A 13,102-nucleotide genomic window follows, 5' to 3' on the forward strand; every position below is an offset into this window, starting at 1 on the left:
AATAAGTCCAAAGTGGAGGGATTTCTGAGTTGTGTGAACAAGCCGGGGCTAAAAGTCTATTGTAGCCGTTCATTTGAAATCACTCTCAACATAAATACAGAGTCACAGCCTAGGTAAGGACTTCATTCTGCAACCAAACGACTTTCTAATAACCTGGGTTAGCTTTAAAGCTAAGGCTTCCAGCTATACATGCTGCTGCTGCGGCTGCTGCCAGTTAGCATTGGCTTATATTTGCTACAGTTTATAAACATTGTTTTGAACAGTGGCTCTCAAATAAATTGTAATTCAATGACCCCCACAATGTGGTATACATTTAGGCCACGGACCCCCATGACTTACCTGTAATTCTGCAAACTGTTAATACATACTTCACTTACAATCAATGTAAACAGGTCCATTGTTAGGTTGCATTTGGTACTTTGTAGTTGTACACTGTCAGAGTCACATCATTTATGATATGTGCATTGGCTCCATTGCTTTTATATGAATAATTTAATTTGCGGGTGGGGAACCTTTGAGAACCTCACATTTAGCACAGGCTCATTAAACCCAGAGTATCATCATGTGTTTATAGTTTAACGTGATTATACTGTCACTCACCACTCCTGAATCAACTGTCGTGCTGGGGCTCTGGTGCAACGCACAGGTCCTGGGCCTGGTGAGAGCAGGAGTGGACCTGGTGAGACGTAGGGCCCGGATAGGAGTCGAGTTACAGTCAACATAACAGTGGTGGAAGAAATACTTTAGTCCTTCACTTCAGTAAAATAAACAATACAGCAATGTCAAAACACACACAACAAGTACCGGTAAAACTTCTATTATAGACCAAGGGTTCCCAAACGCTTCAGGCAGTGACCTGACCCCCCAAATAAAATAGCCTATTATACACAAATAAATCAAATGTGACTTGGCGATAACAGTGTGATCATGACAGTCAGTCCTAAAGATTTGCAGGCATCATACAAGGCCTTATTTGTAAATGATTTTCTCATTTGTCTTTGTGATGTGGTTTTGTAAAGCAGCGCTGGGCTAAAACGGTGACCATGGACATGGACGATGACACCACCGTCTTTTCAACCCTCAAGTCCTTTAACTCCTTCATCTCCAGACCAGATCCCCCTCAGCGTTTACAGTCCACAGGCTCCGAAAACCTGCAGAATACGTTCAAACGTGGCATGGAGGTATATACATACAGCACTGTTTCTCAACCTTTTTGTGTTTTTTTCAGTGACCACCTGTTTGATATAGTTCCTCTCGGGCAGAAAACTCTTATCGCCGTATTCTTACTTTGTTGTTTTTTTTTCTCAAATCAACGCCATACTAGATCACACTACAGCGTCACACAAAAGCACCAAAAGTTGCATGTACAGCTTGCTGCATTTGGACTAGAGCCCGACCGATATGGATTTGTGTGGCCGATCCGATAACCGATAAGATAGAGGGGGACAATCACCGATAGCCGATTTGCCACCGATATAGTGATTTTTTTTGCTGGAATGAAAATAGACCTTTTTTCTGTGTGAATTGTGCAAAGATGTTGTGCCGATATGATTATGCAATGGTACAGACACAGTGACAGTAGTAAGGACAGCTGCTTTCTTAAACCAATGTCTTTATTCGAGACTTTTTTCCAACTTATTCAGTCAAGTGAGCTGCTGGGCAAAACATATCACTGCACCAGTAGTAGTCTATTTCACCAGCAACATGCTTTAATTCATATCGCGTATATCTGCGAGAAATTCACCGATACGATCCAATCGGCCAGGCCCATATATGGTCATATCGGCGGCCGATATATCGGTCGGGCTCTAATTTGGACCTTGTCAATCTGCTACTTTTGCTACTTTTGAATTTGAACCCTGAAAATGGACCGTTTTGGACATCAACACAGACCGTACGCGGACCTTCATTTGAAACCATTATCCCTGGGACCCCAATCTACAGTGTTAATTTAACCCATTCTGACCTGAGATCAGATTCACACGAGGTTTCCACTGGACACACACTGGTCTGATTAACCCCATTCTAACCTGAGATCAGATTCTAAAAATGTCAGTCGTTCTTCGATTTTTCAAAAATAGCAGACCTACAAGCTCGTAGCGCGCCACTCGGTGGCGCGCTATGAGCTTGTAGATCTGCTATTTTTCAAATAGGTAAAGCATAACATGATGCTGGCACCAAAATGGGTTCCCGGTCAGAATGGGTTAATTTAACTCTCAGATTGTATAGATGAAACCAAATGATTATGGTTCCATTTGTACACAGAGGTACAGACCTATAAACGGGTCCAGTTGGACCACTGCTTGGTACCCAGACCTGTCGTTGAGAAAAAGTGTTACTACAGCATTGGTTCTCAAAGTGAAGATGTGGTGTGTAGGGCAGTTAGTTAGGATCATAACATTTTTGTTTTTACTTTAATTTGGTTAATGATTAATATAAGTTAATAATGTACTATGGCCAAAAAACTATGCCTATACGCTAACTACATATAACAAAGACACTTCATAACTAACAAAGTTATGTCACGTATAATGTGCTATTCCACTGAGCTTATAATGCATTATGAACAATACTTATAATAAGTTAAATGTCATACGTTGTCATGTCACAGATGATTATAACACATTTTTAACGAGTTATAAGGCATTATAGACCTGGCCTTTTAGTAAAGTGTTACTCCTTTTAGCTGATGGAAGCAGCAGAGAGGGTCCACTCTAGCCCTGGTCCAATGCTTACAGCGAGTGTCTCTCTCTGACGCCCTGTGGAAGTACCTTCCACAGCCCACTGGTCATATTTCCACTCCTGTGCCCTGTGTTTTTCTAATACCAGCAAATAAACAAAACGACGTAACCACTCACCGAATGCACTTTGTGTCATTTTAATAACGCAATGTACCCTGAATTTACCGGGCAGAGTCATTTCTTCCACTATGGCATTTCCGGGTTTTACCCGAGCCGATCTGGCTGGATTCATTTTATTTAATGATTAAAATAGTGCATTTTAGAGAGAAACTGGGGACCTGAGACGCTTCCCAGGTTCGAGAATAGACTTTTACCTTAAGGTCTAGCAGGCTTTATTTCGGTAAGTGGTTACGTCGTTTTGTTTATTTGCTGGTATTAAAAAAACAGCGCATGGGAGTGGAAATATGACCAGTGGGCTGTGGAAGGTACTTCCACAAGGCGTCAGAGAGAGACACTCGCTGTAAGCATTGGACCAGGGCTAGGTCCACTCTAAACCCTGTCGTCTCCTTTTAGCTGATGGAAGCAGCAGATCGGGTCCACTCTAAGAAGCAGTTTATTCAGCTGGACCAGGAGAAGAAACAGATGGAGATGAGCCACAAGCGGGCTCGTTTTGAACTGGAGAGGGCTGCCACCGACAGCGCACGAGACCTGGAGGTACAGCACACTGTTTATAGATGCACCCATATTACATACTGGAAGGAGGAGAAGTGCCCCGGGGCCGGAATGTTAGTTTGTTTCGGACAATTCAAAGTAGGGGTGTACGATTATGAAATATATAACTGATATCCGATCTCCGGTTATTTGCAGGGCCATATCTGCCGATAGCGATTCTGACCGATTCCAATATTATACAGAGGATGAATTGAACATGGTGGACCCTATTGTAAACAAGTGTAATGCTTTATGATGTCGTCCACAGTTGACAGTTTTGTGTTGAGTGAGTTCTGCTTGAAATGTACTGTAATTATCCAATCTGTTAATGAATACTTCAATCAATCAATCAATCAAACCACAATGGAAACAAGCCTAGGCCATAGGCCAGGGTCTTAATACAGTAAAATATTCAATCAATCAAAGTGTCTGTTTTCACTACTGAATGACTACTGAATGGAATGAGTACACACATTTAATGTAGAATTCAGCCATTGATGGTTGTAGCGCCTAAATCCCTGTATTAGGTGCTACTGGCTGCTGACGGATGAGGAAGTTTAGACGTGTGCTGAAAGAACTGAGGTCCAGAATGTTCGTAGAGTGGATATTAAATTATATTTATTTTCCTTACAAAATCCTATACTTTGAAGGCAAATAACATAAGTAACAAACAGTCAAACGTGGTGAATGCAACAGTCCCTGTCTGCACAGTCAGAAAACAGTTTGCCTCCTATCAACAACACCTGCAATTCATTAGGGACAGGGTTAAATACCCTCCCTGTAACTATGGCAACCTGAACCTGAACACACCCCTCAGTGGACATCATTGGCCACAATTAGGAGACTCAAAATGGCGCTTACAATGGTCACATTATTATTGCATCATCAATATCAGTGAAAATAATGTGGATTATTTTGAGTCCGATATATGGTATTTTTATGGTCGATTCCAATTATGCTACCGATTTATATCGTGCATCCCTAATTAAAAGCTCATATTAACTGTTATCATAGGGCTGCAAAATAGCAAAAGTGCTTCTTTTGATAAGTTTGTGTTTGTGTCACACTGTATTATGATGATCAAGTAATTTACGAAAAAAAATACCAGAATAGAGATAGAAACAATAGACCCGACAGCAAACATATATTGTTTTTCTTAAACTGTATCAACCACCCACCATGTTGTGAGTTTGTCTGCTAATTTCACTTCATTATATCAGCGCTATTGTATGTAACTTGCTTTTAATACATACATTTACATTTTGTCCAATCTGTATGGTATTATATTAATACAATATAACTTATACAATTAGGGGAGGCTGTATTTTATCACCCTGCTCTTTTCTATTGAGGCATTTAGAAGGTCATGTCAAGGTCAAGATTCAATTCATCCCCTGAGCAAGGGCAGGGCATGCTCTATTAGCTCAATGGTAAAAATGTCAGTGCTTGCGGTCCTGGGATCGTTCCCACTGACCTAGGTTCCCTGCAGCCATATGTGAAACCTGTGGTTTCAAACCTTGGCGTCAAACTAGACAATGCCCTTAAACTTGACAAACAAGTCAATGCGGTAGTTAGCTCTAGTTTCTATCATCTGAGGCTGCTGGCCAAAATCAAGTCTGTGCTATCTTTTAGTGATTTTGAGAGGGTTATACATGCCTTTATATCTACGCGGTTGGATTACTGTAATGCCTTGTACGCTGGTTTAAACCAAGCCTCCCTTGCTCGACTCCAGCTCGTCCAAAACTCAGCCGCTCGTCTGCTCACAGGGACTCGCAGACGTGAGCATATCACACCTGTCTTGGCCTCCCTTCATTGGCTCCCTGTCCGCTTCAGAGTGGATTTAAAAATTCTTCTATTTGTCTTTAAATCTATAAATGGTCTGGCTCCTCTTTATCTGTCTGAACTTATTGAGGTTTATACTCCTACTAGGTCACTGCGGTCTGAGGGCCAGCTAAACCTCAGGGTCACAAAGAAGACCCGCTTGAAGTCCAGAGGCGACCGAGCCTTTTCCGTTGTAGCCCCTAAACTTTGGAACGCACTCCCCTCCCACGTCAAATCGGCCCCCTCCATCGAGACTTTTAAATCTGGCCTAAAGACCCACCTCTTTACCTTGGCTTTTAACCCCGCTTGAGTTCCTTCGGTCCTTGTATATGTTTGTCTCACTGTGATGCTTTTTCTGTTGTTTTTCTGTAAATGTGTCTCAGTTGTTTTCACTGTTTGTACTTTGTTTTCTCGCTGTTGTTTTTCTGTGTGGTAGCTGTAGTGCATTTGTTTTTATTTTTCTCCTGTACAGCACTTTGTAAACTCTGAGTTTTGAAACGTGCTAAATAAATAAAGTGGATTGGATTGGATTGGAAACGAATCATCCCCTACTGTATAACTCTATGCTTTTCATATCCCAGCTACTGTAGCCTCCTACTGTATAACTAACTAACTCTATGCTTTACATATCCCAGCTACTGTAGCCTCCTACTGTATAACTAACTCTATGCTTTTCATATCCCAGCTACTGTAGCCTCCTACTGTATCACTAACTAACTCTATGCTTTACATATCCCAGCTACTGTAGCCTCCTACTGTATAACTAACTCTATGCTTTACATATCCCAGCTACTGTAGCCTCCTACTGTATAACTAACTAACTCTATGCTTTTCATATCCCAGCTACTGTAGCCTCCTACTGTATCACTAACTCTATGCTTTTCATATCCCAGCTACTGTAGCCTCCTACTGTATAACTAACTCTATGCTTTACATATCCCAGCTACTGTAGCCTCCTACTGTATAACTAACTCTATGCTTTTCATATCCCAGCTACTGTAGCCTCCTACTGTATCACTAACTAACTCTATGCTTTTCATATCCCAGCTACTGTAGCCTCCTACTGTATAACTAACTAACTCTATGCTTTTCATATCCCAGCTACTGTAGCCTCCTACTGTATCACTAACTCTATGCTTTTCATATCCCAGCTACTGTAGCCTCCTACTGTATAACTAACTCTATGCTTTACATATCCCAGCTACTGTAGCCTCCTACTGTATAACTAACTCTATGCTTTTCATATCCCAGCTACTGTAGCCTCCTACTGTATCACTAACTAACTCTATGCTTTACATATCCCAGCTACTGTAGCCTCCTACTGTATCACTAACTCTATGCTTTTCATATCCCAGCTACTGTAGCCTCCTACTGTATCACTAACTAACTCTATGCTTTACATATCCCAGCTACTGTAGCCTCCTACTGTATAACTAACTCTATGCTTTTCATATCCCAGCTACTGTAGCCTCCTACTGTATCACTAACTAACTCTATGCTTTACATATCCCAGCTACTGTAGCCTCCTACTGTATAACTAACTAACTCTATGCTTTACATATCCCAGCTACTGTAGCCTCCTACTGTATCACTAACTCTATGCTTTACATATCCCAGCTACTGTAGCCTCCTACTGTATCACTAACTAACTCTATGCTTTACATATCCCAGCTACTGTAGCCTCCTACTGTATAACTAACTCTATGCTTTACATATCCCAGCTACTGTAGCCTCCTACTGTATAACTAACTAACTCTATGCTTTACATATCCCAGCTACTGTAGCCTCCTACTGTATCACTAACTCTATGCTTTTCATATCCCAGCTACTGTAGCCTCCTACTGTATAACTAACTAACTCTATGCTTTACATATCCCAGCTACTGTAGCCTCCTACTGTATCACTAACTAACTCTATGCTTTACATATCCCAGCTACTGTAGCCTCCTACTGTATCACTAACTAACTCTATGCTTTACATATCCCAGCTACTGTAGCCTCCTACTGTATAACTAACTAACTCTATGCTTTACATATCCCAGCTACTGTAGCCTCCTACTGTATAACTAACTAACTCTATGCTTTTCATATCCCAGCTACTGTAGCCTCCTACTGTATCACTAACTAACTCTATGCTTTACATATCCCAGCTAGCCTCCTACTGTATCACTAACTAACTCTATGCTTTACATATCCCAGCTACTGTAGCCTCCTACTGTATAACTAACTAACTCTATGCTTTTCATATCCCAGCTAGCCTCCTACTGTATAACTAACTCTATGCTTTTCATATCCCAGCTACTGTAGCTCCTACTGTATAACTAACTAACTCTATGCTTTTCATATCCCAGCTACTGTAGCCTCCTACTGTATAACTAACTCTATGCTTTTCATATCCCAGCTAGCCTCCTACTGTATAACTAACTCTATGCTTTTCATATCCCAGCTAGCCTCCTACTGTATAACTAACTAACTCTATGCTTTACATATCCCAGCTACTGTAGCCTCCTACTGTATAACTAACTAACTCTATGCTTTACATATCCCAGCTACTGTAGCCTCCTACTGTATAACTAACTCTATGCTTTACATATCCCAGCTACTGTAGCCTCCTACTGTATAACTAACTAACTCTATGCTTTACATATCCCAGCTACTGTAGCCTCCTACTGTATAACTAACTAACTCTATGCTTTACATATCCCAGCTACTGTAGCCTCCTACTGTATAACTAACTCTATGCTTTACATATCCCAGCTACTGTAGCCTCCTACTGTATAACTAACTAACTCTATGCTTTACATATCCCAGCTACTGTAGCCTCCTACTGTATAACTAACTCTATGCTTTTCATATCCCAGCTACTGTAGCCTCCTACTGTATCACTAACTAACTCTATGCTTTACATATCCCAGCTACTGTAGCCTCCTACTGTATAACTAACTCTATGCTTTACATATCCCAGCTACTGTAGCCTCCTACTGTATAACTAACTCTATGCTTTACATATCCCAGCTACTGTAGCCTCCTACTGTATAACTAACTAACTCTATGCTTTACATATCCCAGCTACTGTAGCCTCCTACTGTATCACTAACTCTATGCTTTACATATCCCAGCTAGCCTCCTACTGTATAACTAACTAACTCTATGCTTTTCATATCCCAGCATGAGCTGAGCCGGAATCAGGACATGCTGGGCAGAATCAGACGCATGCAGGAGAGAGAGGTGGACGCGGCTAAGAGCCACACTGAGCAGGCGGAGGTGAACCGGGCTCTCCGCACCAACCTGGATAGCCTGGGCAAAAGACTGGAGGACAGAGAGACCATGCTGAACACGGCTAACGAGGTAAACCATTCACATGTACGGTACGCCTTACATACTTGTGGTGAAGACATCAGCATTTCAGTACGACATTTTTATGAATGCAATTATTGTAATTATTATTACAATTATTAATAATTATTATTACAATTGATGGCATTTTTAAAACCTAGCTTAGGTTTATGCCCGACAGCAACAATAATAGTAAGTCTTTGTTATTTAATTGTACTTCTTGTACTTAACTCATTCTGACCTGAGATCAGATTCATACAAGGTTTTCACTGGACACACACTGGTCTGATTAACCCATTCTGACCTGAGATCAGATTCTAAAAATGTCAGTCGTTCTTCGATTTTTCAAAAATAGCAGATCTACAAGCTCGTAGCGCGCCACCGAGTGGCGCGCTACGAGCTTGTAGATCTGCTATTTTTCAATAGCTAAAGCATAACATGATGCTAACACCAAAACGAGTTCCCGGTCAGAATGGGTTAAATAGAAATGTTTACTGTGTATCGTATCGTTGCAGTCGGGCAAAGCATCAAAAGTAGCAGGTCCACAAGCTCAAAACACTTGTAGGTCTGCTGCTTTTCATACTTCCGATTTAGAATCTTGAAAGGTAACCGTTGAGGTTTCCATCCAACAGAGACGATGTATCACTTATTATTTATATCCACTATCCAGACCGACTATTTTGACCAGTGATACTTTATTGCTTTTCTTTCCATACGGTGTTGGGTTGTGCAGACCATCAGTGCTTTGAAGGATGAGATCCGAGATCTGAAGCAGGACGTTCAAAATAAAGACTCCAGCATCTCCTCCAAGACCCTAGACAACCAGTCTCTGCAAGAACAAATGGATGTTCAGCGCAGGCACGCACGCGCCCACCCACGCACGCACGCACGCACGCACGCACGCACGCACGCACGCACGCACGCACATACAGTATTTGCACACACATCTTTCTGCTATGATTGCCTTTGCAACATTGCATTTAATCTCATTCACGAAACATTTCTCGTGAGAAAAGAGACAAAACAATGTGGAATTCATGAAACATGCATAATCTCAGTTACAGACGTGTGTCCATTTGGCCCCGACTCATGAAACCCTGAGGGTCTCTGGACCCCACTTTAAGAACACTGTCCAGACCAGTAGTTCATGTTAAGGACCCCCAGAAGAGAAAAATGAATTGTGTTAAAATATGCACATTTATATTAAAAAAAACCCACAAAAGATTTTTCAAAAACGTTCAAAGGAATAGCAGATGTTCAAGCTCGCAGCGTGGCACAAAGTGGTGCCCTGTATTAAAACAACATTATATACAGTATCTGCTACAGTATTATTTTGCCAAGGTAACACATTTTTCTGGGGACCTCTGAATAAGTGCAATTGTGAAAAGTCTCAGAGTGCAAAATGTTCTAATCAATTTGAAAAGCATCTTAAAATATTCTCTCTCTCTCTCTCTCTCTCTCTCTCTCTCGCTCTCATATTAATCAAATGATCAGGAAGTACCAGGAAGTATCACAGCTTTGCCAAAGTCTCCAGTCTGCACAGTCCACATGTTCTGAGCACATCATCAAGATTAAGGTACCACACACACACACACACACACACACACACACACACACACACACGCACACGCACACGCACACGCACACGCACACGCACACACACACACACACTGTCCCTTGTGGGCAATAAAGTTTACCATGACCTTGATATATTGGCTTGCTGTCTAAACACCCCACATTGAAAGTCCGACCAGTCACGCATGAATGTAATGAAGTTGGTGAAAAAGCAAAAAGGAGGGAGGGGGGGAAGAGGGCATGGGGGGGAGGAGGGGAAAAACAAATTTGAATATGTAAAAACATCAGAATATCTACATATACACTGTAATATACGGTAATAGTCATAGCATAAGATAATCAGATGCAGTGTGCACGTGAGGTTACGCGTAAGGTGCGAGAGTGGTTTACACCTCGGTGGGTCCACATTAGCGGTGTGTTTAGACAGCCATGCGTGGCAGAACGCCGTTAGTTAGACGCTGTTGTTTGTGTCCTTGTGCCACCAGGAGCTAGAGAGGCGTCTGACCCTGCAGGAGCAGGACGTGGCCATGGCCAGGACCATGAAGACGGAGGTGGCCAGGGTCCCAGACCTGGACAAGGAGGTGCGGCGCCTCCGAGACGACAACGCCTTCCTCAGGTCATCTCTTTAGGACAGTGGCTCTCAGAGTGGGGCCTGGGGACCCCCAGCTAAATGCCTGTCTTTAGGACAGTGGCTCTCAGAGTGGGGCCTGGGGACCCCCAGCTAAATGCCTGTCTTTAGGACAGTGGCCCTCAAAGTGGGGCCTGGGGACCCCCAGCTAAATGCCTGTCTTTAGGACAGTGGCCCTCAAAGTGGGGCCTGGGGACCCCCAGCTAAATGCCTGTCTTTAGGACAGTGGCTCTCAGAGTGGGGCCTGGGGACCCCCAGCTAAATGCCTGTCTTTAGGACAGTGGCTCTCAGAGTGGGGCCTGGGGACCCCCAGCTAAATTAGTTTAACCCATTCTGACCTGAGATCAGATTCATACGAGGTTTCCACTGGACACACACTGGTCTGATTAACCCATTCTGACCTGAGATCAGATAAAAAAAATGTCAGTTGTTCTTCGATTTTTCAAAAATAGCAGACCTACAAGCTCGTAGCGCGCCACTCGGTGGCGCGCTATGAGCTTGTAGATCTGCTATTTTTCAATAGCTAAAGCATAACATAATGCTAACACCAAAATGGGTTCCCGTTCAGAATGGGTTAATAATGTAGCCTATTCAAAAATAGCAGATATACACAAGCTCATATCGTGTCACTTCGTCACTATGGGCTGGTCGATCTGGTATTTTTGAAAGATCCTCTGGAGGTCCCTGACACAAAATGATGTTTGAGATGATGGGGGTCCGGCCGGTCCGCCGTCAAATGCATATCGTTTTCTTGAGCTTGTTTTGGAAACGCAGCACTAGTCTATAGGAGGTGTCCTCTCAGGCTTATATTCACAAGCCTGTGTCTTTTGCTTGAATCCTGACGCTGCAGGGAGAGCAGGGAGAACTGCAGCCTGCTGAAGGAGGAGGTGGAGGGGCTGAGACGGAAGCTGGAGAGACTGGAGAAGACCAAGGAAGAGCTGGTCAACATGGAGCTGGAGAAAGAGGTACACTTATTGGCACATCAGCGGCTGTTATTTGAGATCGTCTTCATAATCGTTTCCTCATAATATTTGTACTTTCAAAAGAAAAGACATACATGAAGGATAAACATATAGAATAGAAGAAATAACAGACTAACAAAAGCAAAATGGAGCATAGTGTCAAAACGGTGACAGTCATTACAATGCAGCATGAGAACAACGCATTCTTAAAACCTGCCAGTAAGGTTTATAATTAAACTCTGAACACTGTAAATGTTGAAAATAAGGTTGTCTATGATTGTGTTGCTTATACTTGCTTTCAGTAACAATATCAGCATTTATATTAATTTGTTCCCTCTTTATTGTTCCCTAAAACTTTAGAGACAGTATGAGAAGCTCCAAGCCTGGGAGAACCTTGGACTGTCGACTGGACTAAACATCAGGTGTGTGTGTGTGTGTGTGTGTGTGTGTGTGTGTGTTAAATGTATCTCTATACATGGTACAGTCTTAGATGAAAGTGTTCAAATTAACATTAATATTATAATAATATAACATTATTGTATTGTATCTATTCTTGGCTTTATAGTTAGGGTTATAAATGGCAGAAAATTGAGGGGGAAAAAATGGCATTCATAAAATTTCTGTTTTAAAACGTCCTCACAAGTATAGTAATACAAACGTGTGTTAGTGTGTTCAGCAGAGCCCTGTAGGGACCTTGCAAAGTTCTGTGTAGTTTAGCAGTCCGTTGCATCATGTAATGCACTGCAACAACACCAGGGGGAGCTGTGGTCACACTCATGAAATGGCCACTTCTACTCTCTCTGACATTGTTTGTGTTGTGCCTGTTTTTATGTTGTGTGTGTGTGTGTGCGTGCTTAGTCGTACCGTGCGTCCGTCCGTCCGTCCATCAGCCCGTCTGTCTGTGCATGCTTTCAAACCTGGTGATTTGAGATTGCATATCTCCTGAGCAGAGGAGCAGATCCAATAGCTTACTAAAAATCACACCTGTGTGAACCAAGTGGTGCAACTCCCCTCTCTAAAAGCTGAATAACTCCTAATGTACAGAGCTCTCCATGGTTTGGTCCATTAGCGCAATTTTCGGAGGTTTTTGCTGATAATCCGGTGGTCTAGATGGAAACATTGGTGCTTTCTAGAGCAAGGATGGCTATATTTTAGCTCGCTAGCATTGACACTATTTATCTAGCAACAACATCCACACACGGGTGCGGGTGCGTGCGCACACCAGTGGTGCACGCGCACATGCACGGCACTACACACACGCGGGTGCGTGCGCACATACTTCTGTCGTTCCAATTTCACGCATGCGCACACCACTCGTGCTCATTTGACGTACATCACAAACAAACAGGAACACGGACATTGCAAGCTGGTTGTAGAAGTGGTTGCACC

General features: G+C 42.6%; 1 protein-coding gene across 1 annotated transcript in view; it reads left to right on the forward strand.

The window, feature by feature from the left end:
- Positions 1-13,102, forward strand: part of mad1l1 (mitotic arrest deficient 1 like 1) — a 113,478-nt gene continuing 100,376 nt past the window's right edge. Inside the window, exons 1-9 of the mRNA XM_080759128.1 lie at positions 1-113; positions 1,020-1,181; positions 3,255-3,395; positions 8,381-8,560; positions 9,282-9,406; positions 10,043-10,124; positions 10,609-10,739; positions 11,602-11,716; positions 12,074-12,135. Of these exons, the coding sequence (XP_080615254.1) occupies positions 1,044-1,181; positions 3,255-3,395; positions 8,381-8,560; positions 9,282-9,406; positions 10,043-10,124; positions 10,609-10,739; positions 11,602-11,716; positions 12,074-12,135 (974 nt within the window). The 5' untranslated portion in view covers positions 1-113; positions 1,020-1,043. The remainder of the gene's footprint in view (positions 114-1,019; positions 1,182-3,254; positions 3,396-8,380; positions 8,561-9,281; positions 9,407-10,042; positions 10,125-10,608; positions 10,740-11,601; positions 11,717-12,073; positions 12,136-13,102) is intronic.

Source organism: Protomyctophum bolini (assembly GCF_963924005.1).
Source record: "Protomyctophum bolini genome assembly, chromosome: 3".
In the NCBI taxonomy this organism is placed as follows: Eukaryota; Metazoa; Chordata; class Actinopteri; order Myctophiformes; family Myctophidae; genus Protomyctophum; species Protomyctophum bolini.